This window comes from Neolamprologus brichardi, chromosome 4 (assembly GCF_056152115.1).
Source record: "Neolamprologus brichardi isolate AB-2024 chromosome 4, ASM5615211v1, whole genome shotgun sequence".
In the NCBI taxonomy this organism is placed as follows: domain Eukaryota; kingdom Metazoa; phylum Chordata; class Actinopteri; order Cichliformes; family Cichlidae; genus Neolamprologus; species Neolamprologus brichardi.
Genome location: NC_142107.1, coordinates 21,957,706 through 21,971,307, shown reverse-complemented (window position 1 = coordinate 21,971,307; position 13,602 = coordinate 21,957,706). Strand labels below are relative to the sequence as shown.

Below are 13,602 nucleotides of genomic sequence, written 5' to 3'. Positions count from 1 at the left end.
CTACACGTAAAATAATCACACTGTGAGGCCTCTGCCTTTGTAAATGGAGCAACAGTAACTGCGTGTGTAAGCGTGTAAGACCAGCAGATAGTCAGATTAACAGTATTTTCTCCCTATCTGCCATTCTGCAATTCATCTCATGTAAAAAATAACATGCGCACAGCGTGACGTGAAAAAGGCACGTTGCGTGACAAACTCTTAAACGCAAAAAATGTGTTTAAAAAATCAGAGTTTTCGGTGATTCGAAACGCTGTTTACGTGTGGACAAAACAGCTGCGTTTTCAAAAATACCCGTGTAGGTGTGGACGTAGAGTAAAAGAGTTAGTAGTTTATTTTCTTACTACCTGTAATTTATTGCAGATTACTTGTATTTGCTTAATTGTTTACTAAATGTTTGAGGTGTGAAACAGGGGCGATTCTAGGATCAGAGCTTTGGGGGTGCTGAGCACCCAGAGAGCTGCCCATCCAGGCAAGGTAAACTTTACTCATCACAATGAGACTTCTTCCCCGTCTCTGTCAGTCCCTGCATCCCTAAATGCCTCCAGTTGTCCCGAGTTCTCTCTGACTGCCTCCTTGGTGCATTTAAACCCCTGTTCCTCTCTGTCCTCATCGTCTGTTGTCTTCATCTCCATTATCAGTCATCATAATTTTACCCTCTCTGTGCAAGTCTGCAAATTTCTTTATTAAATCATAAGTTTCTTAAATTCATCAAGTCTCTCTGTGCCTGGGTCCTCGTCACAAAACATGACATCACTGTTTTGTACATTTTAACACAATTTAATCCCCACATTTTTGAAAGAATAGCAAAACACTTTTTTGAAAAGTCTGTAACAAAACCATCAAATCTGATCAAGGTTATTAAAATGCTGCCAAAGAAGAATGGATTGGAATTTAAAAAAAAATACATATCCTAACCTTAATTACTGGGGAAATATGATAAATGATGCTCATAGTGAGTAAAAAGTAAACTGTGTGCATTTTTTGGACAGAGATTCACTTCTAAAGTGTCTGTATAATACAATACAGATACATAAAAAATACACTCCAAAAATAGAAGAGTCCTTGAAATATACAAAATATTATTAGAAAATGGAGACACTTGGCCTTTGGTACAATGTATACAATGTATGAAAAGATCTTTACTGCAGATACTACTATGGCTCTGCAGATTTTTTCTTTTCTTTTAACCTATGTCGCCTCACCTTGAGGTTGGTAAATCTGTCTATCACATTTTGGTGGTCAAGTCTCTCACGCATCTCTTTCTCAACTGACATCACAGCCAGGTGCTGGAGTCTGCTTTGACCCATGGTCCTTCTCTATGGAGGACCACAAGAGCCACGCGCATCGAAATAAAAAATCCTGTGCTTAATTAATGAATTGTAGAATAAAATCTGCATTTGTAAATTCATTTTTGAATTCCAATTTAATAAACTGATTTTTAAAATGCTTTTTAAGTCTTCATTTCAAAAAACATTTTCGAATTGCACTTTAATAAACTTCATTTCAAAAATCTTTTTCGAATTGCACTTTAATAAACTTCATTTCAAAAACCTTTTTCGAATTGCACTTTAATAAACTTCATTTCAAAAACCTTTTTCGAATTGCACTTTAATAAACTTCATTTCAAAAACCTTTTTCGAATTGCACTTTAATAAACTTCATTTCAAAAACCTTTTTCGAATTGCACTTTAATAAACTTCATTTCAAAAACCTTTTTCGAATTGCACTTTAATAAATTTCATTTCAAAAATCTTTTTCGAATTGCACTTTAATAAACTTCATTTCAAAAACCTTTTTCGAATTGCACTTTAATAAACTGCATTTCAAAAACCTTTTTCGAATTGCACTTTAATAAACTGCATTTCAAAATCCATTTCCCTTTCCTGTTCGCTCAGGGATTAACATGTGGATTAGCATTTGGATTAGCAGTTGGATTAACAACTTCATTTTAAAAATCCTGCTGCTATTCAAATGAGCCACACCGTGGGATGTAAGGAGCTCTCTGATTGGTTGGTCAGACACAGGCTGTCTGCCAGCCTGGACGTTTCTAGCTCATAGCTTCGCCCTGCTAAGAAGCCTGTGTGCTTGTACAAAGGCCGTTCGACCTCGGGATTTACACTCGGCTCGACAAGGATATGTGAAGAATGAAGGGACCCTGCAGCGAAACGGAGAGCCCAACCTCTGGCTGAGTGCCTGTTTACAAAGTCTGACCACCTGTGAAGGTAACGTGGCTAACGCTAGCATCACCGCACGTAGCCCCGTTATTTTAAGGTCATCTTAGCTTATGAAAGTTTTACGTCGCAGCTGTACGAGCTAGCTACGTGTTTTGTAAGCTGCTGTGCTCTTCACAAATAAAGCTGGAAGCAGCTCAGACTATTAGAACCAGCACTGAGGCCTGTTACATTTATACAGTGTTAGAGCAACGGCTGCAGCCTGTAGCCTTTAAACTAGCGATTAAAATGCTGACAGTAAACTCGTCAGTCCAGATGTTACCACATTACTTTGTGATACTTGTGAGTTAAAACAACTGAGACAGGCTGATTAAAATAACAGCTTTCAGTTCTCTCATTCAGCATATAAAGACTGGAGATCACACTACTGATTTCAGCTCATTTAATATGTGAGTGCACAGATTCATTCTCAACTGGACATAAACGATGATCAAAGGTTGTATATATGATGAAGTCATCAAACCCCAGCCTGTAACACAGTGCGCTGAATCTTAGCTTTGAATGTCCAGTATATTCTAATCAGTGCAATCTAAGCATTCACTGAACCTACAGTATCTACACCTGTGTGGTAAATGTGTGGTAAAGCTACAGATAATGAAATTTAATTATTAATACTATATACGTCATGAGAAACGAAAGCTGAAATTGATTCAGTTTAGTTCTTTTCTCTGTATGCTCTGTGATCATAAAGGCCTTAAATTCTGTGATATATACTGTAAATGATTTTCACAGAGGTCTTAAAGTACTTAAATCACTGCTGATAGTCTGGTTGTTTATATTTTCACATTTTTGTGTCTGTAGGGCTGTTTGATGACAATTTGGACTCCTCTGGGAGATGAGGACACACCCACACCTGTTCCATACTGCAGCCAATGATGGTATTACGGCTCTGAGTCAGCTTTGGGCCATCAGACGCACACACTGGAAAACCAGCACCTGGACTTCATGCAGGAGAGACGGCCTCAGTGATTTTAGGTTCATAAGCAAGTTCAAACATTTCTGGCCTATTATCACTTAGATTTCTTAATCTTAAAAGTGAATGCATTTAAAGCAGGAACTTTACACCTAGCCATCAGAAGTGTGGCAGCATGAGTACTGTAAAGTTTTGTAGGGTCCTTGTTAAAAATTCCACAAGCACCACACATTTGTCATATAAAGTTCCATTTTTTACAGTACAATGTTGAAATTATAAACTATATATTCTAGTTGTCCACTTGTCAGTAATTTTTGAGTAAATGGATGTCATTGATAAATCAGTGGTGAGTCACCTGCAAATGTTTTTAACAAACTTTGTTTTTTGTAGAATTCATCAGCAGCTGTGGAGAGATGCATTTGAATATCTTCTGGTTCGACTTCTCCTTACCTGGAAGCTGAGCATTGCTCATTTCTGACAAGGACATACACCTCAGTGCTTATCATGGGTGTTACATCCTTCGTGCAGCAATTCCAGAGAAAACAAGAGAGCAACGACCACTCATTAAGACCAGCCAGAAATCTGTCCCTTTCTGGCAGCTGTGGAAACTTCCAATAAGAAAGTTTGCATTCTTAGAACAATGCTGGATCATGTGTGATGTGTCATCATATCAGGATATTACATTTTGACCTAATTCTGCTCAATCTGTTTTGATCGTTGATCCAGTATTTCAGCTTTGTGTTGTGCTGCAAGTTTAAAACCCATTGTCCTCATGAGCACAGCATCTAACAACTCTCCTTGAAAAAGTCGATTGACTTTAACTGGACACAATGGTTTCCAGTGGGAGATATTTTCATCACTTATCCGTGACACTGGAGAAGTCACCTGAGTGAGTGATAAAACAATTTTCCATGGAAAATCCAGAGGGACTAAACTTTGTTGTTTCTTTGGGCTCTATTTCAGCTCTAGCAGCATCTCTCAGAAGAAAACTGTTTTCCCAATAATCAGATGAAAAAATTGAACCAGGTGGTATTCTCTGGAGTTTAAGACCAAGACTGAACTCAAACAGTGAATTGACATTAGACTGGAATTCATAAGATGATTAGAAATACTGCTGAAGCTGAATGATTCATTCATATATGATTTTTTTTTTCTCCAATTCACCAGGTCTGTATAGTTCAGTATGACTGTGGTACATGATACAAAAGAATAAATACAGAAGAATAAAAACTTTGTGAACAACTTTACTCTTCTTAAAAATAACTAATAAAACAAGTAAAAGTACAAATGTGTACAAGTTAGAGACTTCCTCACTAAGATTTTAATTGTGTGTTAAAGAGAAAGAGATTAGGAGGTAAAATAGACGATGCAGAGTCCATCATCACTGAGGCCGTCTCTCCTGCATGAAGTCCAGGTGCTGGTGTTCCAGTGTGTGCGTCTGATGGCCCAAAGCTGACTCAGAGCCGTAACACCATCAATGGTTGCAGTATGGAACAGGTGTGGGTGTGTCCTCATCTCCCAGAGGAGTCCAAATTGTCATCAAACAGCCCTACAGACACAAAAATGTGAAAATATAAACAACCAGACTATCAGCAGTGATTTAAGTACTTTAAGACCTCTGTGAAAATCATTTACAGTATATATCACAGAATTTAAGGCCTTTATGATCACAGAGCATACAGAGAAAAGTACTAAACTGAATCAATTTCAGCTTTCGTTTCTCATGACGTATATTGTATTAATAATTAAATTTCATTATCTGTAGCTTTACCACACATTTACCACACAGGTGTAGATACTGTAGGTTCAGTGAATGCTTAGATTGCACTGATTAGAATATACTGGACATTCAAAGCTAAGATTCAGCGCACTGTGTTACAGGCTGGGGTTTGATGACTTCATCATATATACAACCTTTGATCATCGTTTATGTCCAGTTGAGAATGAATCTGTGCACTCACATATTAAATGAGCTGAAATCAGTAGTGTGATCTCCAGTCTTTATATGCTGAATGAGAGAACTGAAAGCTGTTATTTTAATCAGCCTGTCTCAGTTGTTTTAACTCACAAGTATCACAAAGTAATGTGGTAACATCTGGACTGACGAGTTTACTGTCAGCATTTTAATCGCTAGTTTAAAGGCTGTAGGCTGCAGCCGTTGCTCTAACACTGTATAAATGTAACAGGCCTCAGTGCTGGTTCTAATAGTTTGAGCTGCTTCCAGCTTTATTTGTGAAGAGCACAGAAGCTTACAAAACACGTAGCTAGCTCGTACAGCTGCGACGTAAAACTTTCATAAGCTAAGATGACCTTAAAATAACGGGGCTACGTGCGGTGATGCTAGCGTTAGCCACGTTAGCACGTTACCTTCACAGGTGGTCAGACTTTGTAAACAGGCACTCAGCCAGAGGTTGGGCTCTCCGTTTCGCTGCAGGGTCCCTTCATTCTTCACATATCCTTGTCGAGCCGAGTGTAAATCCCGAGGTCGAACGGCCTTTGTACAAGCACACACGCTTCTTAGCAGGGCGAAGCTATGCGCTAGAAACATCCAGGCTGGCAGACAGCCTGTGTCTGACCAACCAATCAGAGAGCTCCTTACATCCCACGGTGTGGCTCATTTGAATAGCAGCAGGATTTTTAAAATGAAGTTGTTAATCCAACTGCTAATCCAAATGCTAATCCACATGTTAATCCCTGAGCGAACAGGAAAGGGAAATGGATTTTGAAATGCAGTTTATTAAAGTGCAATTCGAAAAAGGTTTTTGAAATGAAGTTTATTAAAGTGCAATTCGAAAAAGGTTTTTGAAATGAAGTTTATTAAAGTGCAATTCGAAAAAGGTTTTTGAAATGAAGTTTATTAAAGTGCAATTCAAAAAAGATTTTTGAAATGAAGTTTATTAAAGTGCAATTCGAAAAAGGTTTTTGAAATGCAGTTTATTAAAGTGCAATTCGAAAATGTTTTTTGAAATGAAGACTTAAAAAGCATTTTAAAAATCAGTTTATTAAATTGGAATTCAAAAATGAATTTACAAATGCAGATTTTATTCTACAATTCATTAATTAAGCACAGGATTTTTTATTTCGATGCGCGTGGCTCTTGTGGTCCTCCATACTTCTCAGCCAGGTATGGAGCTGACTCAAGACACTAAAAGACCTTTCACAGCTACAGCTGCTAACTGGGTTTGTTAGGGCAACCTGAATAACAGTTTTCAGTTTGGGGAAGATCTGATTATCCAGAAGATTGTACAATGTTAACATATCTGGAATGGCACCAGCCTCACTCTTGAGCTTTATAAAGTCTTTGGCAACCGTGACTTCCTCTGACTGAAGCTCAATATGGTAATGCAGTGCCAGGGCTGACAACCCAGTTTGTTTTGCAGATTCTGTATAGCAGCTTTAATATAGGGAGAACACAACTTCCAGATTGTATGAGTTGTTTGTATTAGTTGTTTGTCTTTCTTTTTCTTTGCCAGTTAAACAGTTACTGTTTTGCCTGTTAGTACTCCCTGTCTGTTTTCTTACCTGGTACTTCCTGATCTTGTACTTTGTCCTCATGTTCCCCTCTTTCCTCTCTCCCTCTTTGGACTGACAATCTGTACACACATACACACACACAAACACACACACACACACCAGGAGTTATAAGGTTAATGGCCATCCAGTCAGTTAGCTAGTTAGTACCTTGGGTTCAATATTGGCACATGCACATATGGCAAAATAACCAGTTTCTCTCATTACATTTCAAACAGGACAGTGGTAACAACAGCAGGCTACGGACAATGTTAAGTTTTAGATTTTAAATAGGCTGTATACATTTCAATGAGATCAACAGGGCAGTCAAATATCGCTAATTTTACTACAGAGCAAACATTGTCGGAAAACACGTTTTCAACTAGGGCTGCCACAAACGATTATTTTGATAGTCGACTAGTCACCGATTATTTTTGCAATTAGTCGACTAATCAGATCATGCATCCATTGGATGTACAGCGTACAGCTTATTGCACCAGCATGCATCTGCTCTCATATAACTATCATTAGCTTACAGCTCTAAGTGTTTAAGGTATGTGCTAACTAAAAATAAAGACAAGATGATAGTTTGTTAAATTTGAATGAAATTTGCAGATTGTTTCGGTGAAGTTTAATAAACTCATTGTTATCTAAAATATAACAGGACACCGGACTATATTCTCGAGCATCTCACACTTCTGATAATCAGTTGTCTGCTTGACGTTTATTCAGCTGTGTAAAAACTATAACTTTAATCTCAGCCTAACCGATTTACTCAGGAACAAATAAAATACTAAAAAAAGCCAAACAATAACATTTTTAAGTTATCTAAGTGACTTATATATGTTTAACCTGAGTAGCGAAAGACCGCAGTGGGTTTGAAAATGATTTGCCGGAGTCCGGTGTTCTCACGGGCTCTAATGAGCCTTGCCCCCGGCTAGCTATCAAGCTAGTGGGTAACAGACGTCTCCGAAAACGTCGGAGCGCTTTTGAAAATATGTGGTGTCTTGATAAACTGAGCAGATATTTGAGGTTTACACAGCTACATTCTCGCCTGAAAATATGCTAAACGTTTATTTTGTGACCCAGAAAGAATAATAAGAGTAATATTAAAACTAACTAGCTGCCGCCATTGTTGGAAACCATTGACTGTAGAAAACATGGACGACGCGACCCCGCCTCCTACCATTGTGCAAAAATGAAGCCAAAATACCCCACCTGTGGAGGCTGCCGTCTTGCAAATTTGGAGCCAGAGTCTGCGCAGTAGTGACTTGAAGTGGAGCGACTGTGTAACGCTCCCGCCCACACACCCGCTGGACGTGACCGCAAACACGCCCCCCTACACTTTTTACGTAGCCCGGCTGCTCAAGTTTTTTTGCTGGTTTACCGCGACTGACGACTCGTTTAATTAAGGTAAATACAACCATGTCACTGTTATAAAAAAGACACACAGCTTATCATCTTATAGTTCTAAAATCACTCTGTTGTTAATTCGTTAGTTAGCTTAGCCGCTAGCATACGCATTATGTTGAAGGCTTGTTGCTAGCTAGTTAGCGATGCTACACACCTGCTACTCTTAATAGTCTTCAACACTTATGTTTTTTTTTATCCATTTTTAGACAGCGATGAGATCAGCTGCACACTCTACAGAGGCCCAGAGTTACTGTTAATATCAAAAATATAATGCTGTCCTTTGAGATTTTAACATAAGACTGAGTGTAATGGATCTAAAACTGTTTAAATCTTCAGAGCCCTCTACAGCCTGGTAACATGGAGACTTTAAAAACAACAGCAAAACGTTTCAGTAGTGTAGTCTAATTTGTTCTTTTCATTTAATAATAGAGTCCATATTATATCAACAGCTACATTTACCCTGGAGATAAACTAGTGAGGGAGACCATCAGGACTAAGCTGGGTTTCCTGGGTCCAGAGGTTTGGAGAAACGTCTTCCCTTTCTTTCATCACAGCTGTCCTGTGCCATAAGTTCTGTTGACCCGCTGTAAGAGGCATCATTTAAGAAACACCAGGAAGACTGAAGCTCATGGCAGTGATCAAGCAGGACTCATGATCTTCACCAGCAGCTCCCTCACAGGGAAATCTTCAGCACTCCTCCGTAGGCCCGCCCCAGGAGATGGATAAACCCAGCATTTCATGAACACTGTGATGGAGACCTTTGTTTTGTGTAATGTTATAAATACTCAGATACTCCCCAGAGGCTCCGGACTTTTACATAAAGATATTATATTCAGTCCTGTAGAAAGTTATATATTTAAAAATATGTGATCCTCTCTGGTTACTCTGGTATGAATAACTCTGAATCACTTTATGGTAAATAACACTATCTGCAAAAAACTGTGAAAGAATTCCAGATGACAAGTTTGTAGTTCAACATACAAGTGATGACCTTTGACCTTCATCAGGTTTTATTTAATTGTGTTAGACAAAATCTCATATGCTCTTCATGCAGCTGAGTACATCAAGTGTTTAAAACGGAAGCTGTGCAGGTCTGAGATCAGCAGCTTTGTGAAACACCAAACTGAGGTCCTGTTAATGTTGATATATAGTGACACAGTTACATGAGTGATTAATCCTTTTGTTTTTTGTCGTTTTTGTTTAACTTTATCAATAAAACAGCTGCAGCTTTCACTACAGTACGTGTGGTACTTTAACCTTTGTACTGTTTTCATCAGTTCATTTTACAGTTAACATATGAACATGTTGGATGATCTGTCTGCTGTCACTCGATGGGGCTGAGGTCTGAATCTGAGGGCAGCTCCTGTAATCACAAAGACAACAGAACCATCAAACTCGGATATAAATTTTATCCCTCAATATTGAAATAAAGCTGATTCTTCTGTCCTCACACACTCAGGATCTGAAGTTCTTCTCTTACATTTTTTCAGTACAGTATTACAGTACACTACAGTACTTTAATCCATAGTTCCTGATTAATGAGGAGTTACTGAAGTACAAGCTTTTAAAAAAATTGTTTCTGTCTTTACAGATGTGGCAAGAGACTGAAAACATGCTGTTGTTTGCACATATTTAATATTCAGCTCTGCACAGGAGCTGAAGCAGGGTGCAGCCTGTTGCTTTTACAATATAATATAATACTTGTAATAAAAGTACAGTAACAGTAATTAGTGACTGAGCAGCCCGGGGCGTTTCTCTTGATTTCTTCAGTAAATTCATTCACCTGCACAGATTAGCTAAACGAACCCTGACAGCCGAGTGCTCATTTTAGCTAGCTAGGTCTCAGGAGCTAGCTATGGACGGTAGTTACAGATTAGCTTACAAACACATTTAACTTACCGAAAAAGTGCAGCGGGGCCTCGGGTCCTTCTGTCGGGTAGTCCAGTTTACTGAAGAACACCTCAGGCTGTCAGGTTAAAACACTCGGTCGTGTTTTCGTAGCGTAAACGCTGGTCCTCCTCTCAGAGCCTACGCTCTATCTGCTATTCGCGAACAGAGATACGCAAGTTTCTCCGTGACTGCAGCTGTCAGTCAAAGCTCTTATGATGACGTTTCACCCCAATTTAACATCACCGCGGTAGGAATTAGAATCAAACTTATGGGAAAGGAGACCCCTTGGACATCAATTAGCGTGATGAGAACTGTTGAAAACAAAAGAAAGAATCTTTGGAAAAAAATTATCTAAGGAGAATTAATTTATTTTAGTCTGACCCCAGTCCCATCCGCTAACATGGAGGAGGCGGGGTTTATGACCTATACTGCAGCCAGACACCAGGGGGCGATAGAGACGTTTTGGCTTCATTTTTGGGGACCTGTCGCGTCGTCCATGTTTTCTACAGTCAATCGCTGTGTCCCATTTCAGGGTCTGCACGCTTGAAGTACGCATTTTAAGTGCGGTTACGTCACCGCCACGCGACGACGGCTGTCCCAATTCGAAGTGTACTTCAAATGCATACTCCAAATGCGCCGTCGATTTCCCCAAATATCAAGCGTGGTCCGGTGCATGCTTCGTGGTCCCATATAGCCCACAATTCAGAGCGCGGTGGTGGGTGTGGATAATTTTGCCGCAAAATACGGCAGAAGGGAGCGGCCGAAAAGTAAACTGTCAAAAGTAAGTACTGAATATGACGTCACTTATTCATGTGCGAATGTTTAATAATGAAGAACATTAAAACATTGCTGTTGGCCACATGTCGGCAAAGTTATGTGACACTAGTGATGTTTGTACTTTCAGCATTAACTTGGGTTTAAAGCCTCTACTTCTAAATATACATATAGTCGACCTTAATCTTACAGAGAATCTGATGATTTTATGGATAATTAAAGTCAGTCATATATCCACAAACACAACAAGCTGACAGTCAGTCAGTGATATAGATTATATATCATAATAATCTGACAATACTATAATATTGGCCATATTATATTTACATTACCATAGTGAGATGACTTTAGTCTCATGAACAACATTAACTAATTATTATTTACTAGCTAATCTTAAATGACTGTTCTGCACAGAAATGAAGCCCTTGAATCATGTTTTACAGTCCCATGGTCTCAGCCTCAGATACTCAACTAATCAAAGTGATGTCATGACAAAAATGATTGACCAACAAAACAATTTTCTCCTTCATTTCTGTCAAACAAAGCTGTATGTAACGTGTCTCGCGGTTAGTATCATGGTTGCTAGGCAACCTGAACAGCACGACGAAGCATATACCGTCCCATTTCACAAGCCTCTCACTTCCGCACTTCTCGTACTTATAGTACGCACCGTACGTAGTACGCGTAGTGCGCGTAATTCAAGCGTGCAGACCCTGAAATGGGACACAGCCAATGTTGGAAACTGAGCTGGGCTGCGCTATGAATTCTGGGACAGAGCTCCTTCTTCTTCTTCGGGGTTTAACGGCAGCTGGCATCCTTGTACATGCAGTGCTGCCATCTTCTCTTTCAGTCCGTTATTACACTCTTAAATTCTACTACTTGTTCCTGCGTCTTTTGTGATCTTACAAAGCTTCAAACGACGCATTGACTATTAAATCAGTCGTCAATGATTTTGATAGTCGATGTAATCGTGACTAGTCGACTAATCGTGGCAGCCCTATTTTCAACACAGCAGGTTACCTGGTGTAATGTTTTTCAGTTAAAAAGAAACATGGTCTGACTCCTACCTAACTATATAAAGAGTAACTGAAAGTTAAATACAGCTAATATGTCCTGTTTTAAGCCAGGCACTTCCACCTCTGCTCCGCTGCGTCTCAGCCACCATCGCTCTGGCAGCAACGGTGCTAAAGCAAGTAGGAGAGAGCCGAGCTGGAAAAAAACATTTTGGGAGGGGGGAGGGGTTATCTATACTTTTGTTGTTAAAATGTTCCATCTCAATTAAGTACTGTATGCTTTTTATACTTTTAGTAGTGTGTCCCACAAACAGCAAATATTTTCAAAAAAAGTAAGACATCTTTGGGGGTGCTTTGATTCATTTTGGGGGTGCTGAAGCACCTCCAAAACTGGGCTAAAATCGCCCCTGGTGTGAAATAAACCGCAATGGAGCAAAATATGGGTGTGTGTGGTTGGAGGATGTGTTAGTGCGTGTGTGTGCGCGCGTGCGAGAAGGGGGGCGCAAACATTTTTCTTGTAAAACAAGGGGGGCCCAGCAAAAAAAGTTTGGGAACCACTGTCATAAAGCATTTTATAGCTGAGCACAACAGACACAACACTGAGCTTGATAAACGAGGAGTGGATGTGACTGAACATAAACTGCTTTAGGAAATCTTTCAATTTGGATTAAAGTGAAGTCAGGAAAATGTTTGCAAAGGACAAGTCTGATGGTTGTTTGATTTTTTTCATAAAAGAAGAAAATGAATTTACTTTATATTTGAATAACAGTTACTATTACTTTTTTTTACAACACTGATGGGATATTTTTGTCACTCTAATGAACGGACAGGTGGACACCCAAGTTTGTAAATGTGATAACTCGAGAATGAAGCCACACAGGATTTTCAAATTGATAACAGGTGTATCTACTAAAAGTGTTGGGTGAGTATAAATCTCAGTGGCGTCAGGTCAGAGATGAAGTTTACTGAAAATCTTGTGAATGCGATAACACAGGTGTATCTACTAGGAGGCCTGAGGTGTACAACATGCCACTGCCAGTATTTTTACTGGGAGACCCTGAAGAGCTGCTCTGCTTATTCCCAGATGAACTTCAAAGGCAAATCACCAAGTTTCTCCTGAAGGACTTGATCCACTCTTTCACTCTGTGCAACAGTCAGTGTGTTCTTCCAGTCTCCAATCTGACCTGTAATGAAGACAAAAACACAACACCTGATACCCTGATATCACATTTGTCTGCACAGCAGCTGCAGGTCTGTTATGTTACCTTTACGCAGGAATTTTCCACTGAACTTCTCTGGTGGAATGTGCTCATAGTTTGCTTTCGAGTCATTCTTCATGTTCTCAAATTTAGCTTTTTCCACAACTTGACTGATAGCAGCTTCAGTCAGGTCTTTCCCTAAGAAGTTGCAGATCTTCTTCACTGATCCTTTCAGGTCCTGAATTCTTGAATTCAAGAATAGTTTCCCATCTCAAACCTCTGTATTCTGCATTATTCATTCACTCATTATTACCCACCAGTCTATTGTTGTTTACCACGGTGCCAGCCGCTCTCTCTTTTTTGTTTTTGTTTTTTTGTTTGTTTGGTGTTTTTTTTTTACTTAAATGACCTCGGACATCTGACAAGGATGCCTCCTGGGCGCCTCCTGGGTGAGGTGTTCCGGGCATGTCCCACCGGGAGGAGGCCCGGGGGCAGGGCCAGGACACGCTGGAGAGATTATTTCTCTCGGCTGGCCTGGGAACGCCTTGGTGTTTCCCCGGACAAGCTGGAGGAGGTGGCTGGGGAGAGGGAGGTCTAGGCTTCTCTGCTTAGGCTGCTGCCCCCGCGACCCGGTCCCGGATAAAGCGGAAGAAGATGGA

At 39.8% G+C, this 13,602-nt stretch overlaps 1 protein-coding gene across 6 annotated transcripts in view; it reads right to left on the bottom strand.

Annotated features, from left to right (window-relative positions):
* Positions 1 to 3,151: 3,151 nt before the first annotated feature.
* sult3st1 (sulfotransferase family 3, cytosolic sulfotransferase 1) overlaps positions 3,152 to 13,602 on the bottom strand; it is a 27,099-nt gene continuing 16,648 nt past the window's right edge. For 3 of the 6 annotated variants that reach the window (XM_087840074.1, XM_087840070.1, XM_087840071.1), the window contains one exon: positions 6,215 to 6,737. In XM_087840074.1, the coding sequence (XP_087696200.1) occupies positions 6,541 to 6,737 (197 nt within the window). In that variant the 3' untranslated portion in view covers positions 6,215 to 6,540. Of the gene's footprint in view, positions 4,694 to 6,214; positions 6,738 to 12,425; positions 12,929 to 13,602 lie in introns of those variants that run through there. The other 3 variants (XM_087840073.1, XM_087840072.1, XM_087840075.1) reach the window with 3 other exon arrangements.